We start from the raw sequence: 3,877 nt of genomic DNA, 5'->3' as shown, positions 1-3,877 counted from the left end.
CCTGACCAGACCAGAACAGTGGGGCAACTGGTCTGGAGGCACCTGTGAAGGCCAGTTAATGGGCCACAGGTTAAGGATGAGATGAGTTTGCCCAAGGGCCAAATTGGTTTATGGCCATCACCACAGGATTAAAAATGCTGAATCTAGAACACACAGGCCAAGCCTCAGAGAGGGGACCCAGGACAGGGCTGTCTCTTTAATCCTCACCACACCTGGACAAAACAGTCCTCAGACCAGGTGTGGGCCAGCCCTAGATTCAGGCTCACAGCACACAAAGCTTTATGACCCCTGGAAAGAGTCACCTGTCACTGCATATACAGCCTGGTCAGCGTGCTTTCGTAAAAGAACACACACAGGAGAGGGATTTGAAGCAACACCTGGTGGGAAGAGAAAACAGAAGTGGAGGCCAGAAGGGGTCTCTCATTGCCCCCAATCCACCCTTGTGGCCAAGGGCCAGCATGTTCATGTCACCTCCATACGACAACATAGGTGTGCTGGTAAGGTACGAGGGGAGGGGAGGCAAGGGGGAAACAGGACCAGATCATGGAGGGCCTTCGAGTCTTTGGCTCTGGATGATATAGAGTCTGAGCTATGAAGGGCAGTGGCCTGTGTGACATGAGTTCCCAAGGGTCACACTGGCAACTGCAAAGAGGGCTTGCTATCGGGAGGCCACGGGAGATGCAGGGAGATGGGCTAATTCTACATTACTTGTGCTCATCCGGGCAGATGGCTTGAGTTAGCTATTTGATCAGGATGGGAAGATGAGTGTCCTGGCATGTTGGAGACAAATGAGAAGAGCCACAGGTGACAATGCTTTGGGTCCAAGCAGTTGAAAGCTGGGCGCCCTGCACTGTAAAGAAAGCAGCAGAAGGGGTGGAGCTCCAAGTGGGACAGGTTAAGTTCGGCCCTTGGGCATCCAGAAACTGCGCCAGGGCTGAAAAGCTCAGGAGGGTGAGCTGGGCAGCAGATTTAAATGTGGACAGTGGCAAACAGAGCATCCAGGAGCCACCTCAGATGTGTACTGGCCCAGAAGCCCTTGGGCCACTGGGCCTGGCTCCTAGGTGGTCTCCCCACTGGCTTTCCTGCTTTCCCTACCCCTTATCTAGGCAGGTCAGAGCCTTGTTCATCATCAATAGCCAGATGTCCTCTGTCCCCAAGAAAGAGCTACTGCTCAGCATCCCCTGTAGCACCCCACTGCCCTCTCCCTGAGGGCCTGGCATAGCCAGCATCTGTGCCATTACAGGATCTGAGCCACCCCACCCCTCTCACGGAAGCACAGTTCTTGGGGACAAAGGAAGCTCTGTCACTGTCACTTTAAGGGGGGAACCCATCACCCAGTGTTAACCACTTCTGGAGGAAGGCATCAGAGAAGGAAGTGGGGCTGGGCTCTGAGGAACTTCTTTCAATGAGAAGAGGATCACCTGGGTCATCCCTGCAGCCCCCAGAGCCTGGGCAGCCAGGGACCCAAGGCTGGGCCCATGCCTCTGGTCCTGCTCTGGGCACTGCTGACCCTCTGCATCTCTGCAGGTGAGTGGGAAAGCCAGAGAGATACAGAGGCTGTGGGGCAGGGACCATGGTCAGCGATCAGTCCACTGATCTTCCTGTCCCTATTCCTCAGGGACCCCGGAGGTGTGGGTGCAAGTCCAGATGGAGACCACTGAGCTCCCAACCTTCACTGTCCGCTGTGGGTTTCTTGGGTCTGGCTCCATCTCCCTGGTGACCGTGAGCTGCGGGGGACCTGATGGTGCTGGAGGAACCAGTCTGGCTGTGTTGCACCCAGAATTTGGAATCAGGTATTGGGCCCCTGTCCGCCAGGCCCACTGGGAAACCAAAAGCAGCATCTTCCTCACTCTGGAAGGGTCAGCGGCCAGAAGCCCTTGGGCCAACACCACTTTCTGCTGCAAGTTCGTTTCCTTCCCCAGTGGCTCCCAGGAAGCCTGTGGAGACAAAGGTGGGACTGGGGAGAGGCCTGTGGCACAGGGAGGGCCTAGGCACTGGCTGCCCATCTGACACCCCTGTCTCCAGGGCTCCCGGCTCCCTCTGCAGCCCCCATTCTGCGGGCAGACCTGGCCGGGATATTTGGAGCCTCAGGGATCCTCCTGTGTGGCTGCATCTTCGTCCTACACTTCATACATCGACAGAGGCATCGGTGAGAACCAGCCCAGGCTGTGTCCCCTCATCACTGGGCTAGTGACACTCTGCCTTTGACCCCTCTTCTCCCTCCCAGGTCTGTCGCTCAGCTTCAGCCACCCCTCTCCAGCGCCCGGGCCCAGAGGAGAACTCAGGTGAGACTTGGGAGGAGAGGCTGGAGCTAGGCCTGGGAATAGAACCCTATTTGACCCTCCTTCCCTTCTCCACAGGCCACCAGCCAAACCTCCCTGTGCAGTCTCCACCTCCCCGATACCCCCACCACCCTCTGCCCAGCAGCTCCGAACATGGGGCACCCCCACCAGCGACTGTCCCAGTGGGCATTGCTCCCCATTCACACTGCATGCCAAACCCAGGTACCTGCCACCCGTGGGTCCCTGCTGGCCACTTCACACAGCAGTTTTATCTCTGTTGAGAATGGACTCTATGCTTGGGCAGGAGAGAGGCCTCCCTGCACTGGCCCCAACCTCAGCCCTTCCCCTGACTCTTTGGGGCCCAGGGTCATGGAGGGGTACTCGGGAGTTTGATGAGAGAGGTTCCAGGTCAGCTTGGCCTCCCTTCCCAGGCCTCGGGGACCCCTTTCTGCTGCGTGTCTGTGTCTCAGGCACCCGCTGTTTTTTCCACATCATGTTTTATTCTTAACCTTCTAATAAGTGTCTCACAAACCTAGCCAGGGCCCCCCTCGCTGCGGATGTGGTCAGTGTGTGTGCACATGTGGGCACAGGTGTGGGTATGTGTAGTGACAAAGTCCCACTCCAGGTTACTTCCTGTTTTGTACATGTCACCTTCAGGTGATGTCAGTAATTGTCAATAAAGCGGTTCCTCTGACTTGGTCTTGGCTGGCCTTTTCTTATTTGGGGGGCTAAGGGATTAGAGGTACTTTCAACCTCTGGGAGGTAGAAGCCAGAAGGGGAGAGTGGCTCAGCATGGAGGCTGGAGGGGTCTCCTGGCTTGCGGGCCTTGCTGAGATAAGAGATATGAGGGTCTGGGAAGATGGATTGGGGGGTTTGTGACCCCCTGGATGGATCAACTCAAGCCCCACCACACTGGCTGTTCTCTAGGGCAGAAGCAGGAATTTCTGAGCTTCAACCTGAAGCAGGTCTCTATGGTCTGACCTGCCTCCCTAGGTCAGATGCCCCGGGTGGCCTGCGGTGGGACCCTGGTGCCTTCTTCCACTCAGCTGAACTTCAGAGGCAGGGGAGGGGGAATGTTTGGGGAGACCTACCTCAGCTCCCCACAGTCACATCCTCCAGGTCCTCCCCTATTACCAGGGCACCAGGCACTGCTCCCGAGTGGCCACTTGGGCAGGCAGAAAGGCCTTCACAGATGCAGAGACTGAACACAAGCTCAGCTACCCTTGAACTGTCCCGCCCAGGGGCCAGCCTGGGCCTCCTCAGGCCTTCACAATGGTAAGAGTGCTCTATAAGCTGCAAGTCTCCCAGGAGCACGACAGTTTCCCTATGGCAAGGGGCAGTGTGGCCCTGAACCCCCAGCCAAGGTGAATGCTAATGGGGGCACCTGCACAGGATCCCTTCCTTGGAGCTGCTCAGCAGGGTAGGGGTCCCAGGCAGTGCTGGCTGCCGGCCTCTCTCTGCTCAGGGAGGCCTGCCCAGAGGCTGAGTCCAGCCACAGCCTCTTCCAGGAGGCCAGCTCCCTACCCAGGCCTGCTCTGATGTGGCCCTCCCTGGACCAAGCCCTATCTAGCCCCCGGTCCCACACTGCTGGGAAG

The 3,877-nt window shown here is 57.6% G+C and overlaps 1 protein-coding gene across 1 annotated transcript; it reads left to right on the top strand.

The window, feature by feature from the left end:
* The first annotated feature begins 1,345 nt into the window (after positions 1-1,345).
* Positions 1,346-2,976, top strand: Pvrig (PVR related immunoglobulin domain containing). The gene is made up of 5 exons (XM_046427171.2): positions 1,346-1,527; positions 1,619-1,951; positions 2,026-2,149; positions 2,228-2,285; positions 2,361-2,976. Exons 1-5 carry the CDS (start codon positions 1,479-1,481, stop codon positions 2,673-2,675), a joined length of 879 nt encoding a protein of 292 aa, XP_046283127.1. The 5' UTR covers positions 1,346-1,478; the 3' UTR covers positions 2,676-2,976.
* The last annotated feature ends 901 nt before the right edge of the window (positions 2,977-3,877 follow it).

Source organism: Marmota monax, unplaced genomic scaffold, assembly GCF_021218885.2.
Source record: "Marmota monax isolate L192 unplaced genomic scaffold, Marmota_monax_Labrador192_F-V1.1 WCK01_AAM20220418_F8-fsc00341, whole genome shotgun sequence".
In the NCBI taxonomy this organism is placed as follows: Eukaryota; Metazoa; Chordata; class Mammalia; order Rodentia; family Sciuridae; genus Marmota; species Marmota monax.
Note: the sequence above shows the minus strand (reverse complement) of the source record. Positions and strands in the feature narration are given on the sequence as shown.

What these genes read in the sequence shown, in the direction of transcription:
- Pvrig (XM_046427171.2), top strand. Translation starts at nt 1,479, where the DNA reads ATGCCTCTGGTCCTGCTCTGGGCACTGCTGACCCTCTGCATCTCTGCA. An exon ending in GACCCTCTGCATCTCTGCAG is followed by an intron (nt 1,528 to 1,618) that starts GTGAGTGGGAAA and finishes CCTATTCCTCAG; the next exon opens with GGACCCCGGAGGTGTGGGTG. An exon ending in ATACATCGACAGAGGCATCG is followed by an intron (nt 2,150 to 2,227) that starts GTGAGAACCAGC and finishes TCTCCCTCCCAG; the next exon opens with GTCTGTCGCTCAGCTTCAGC.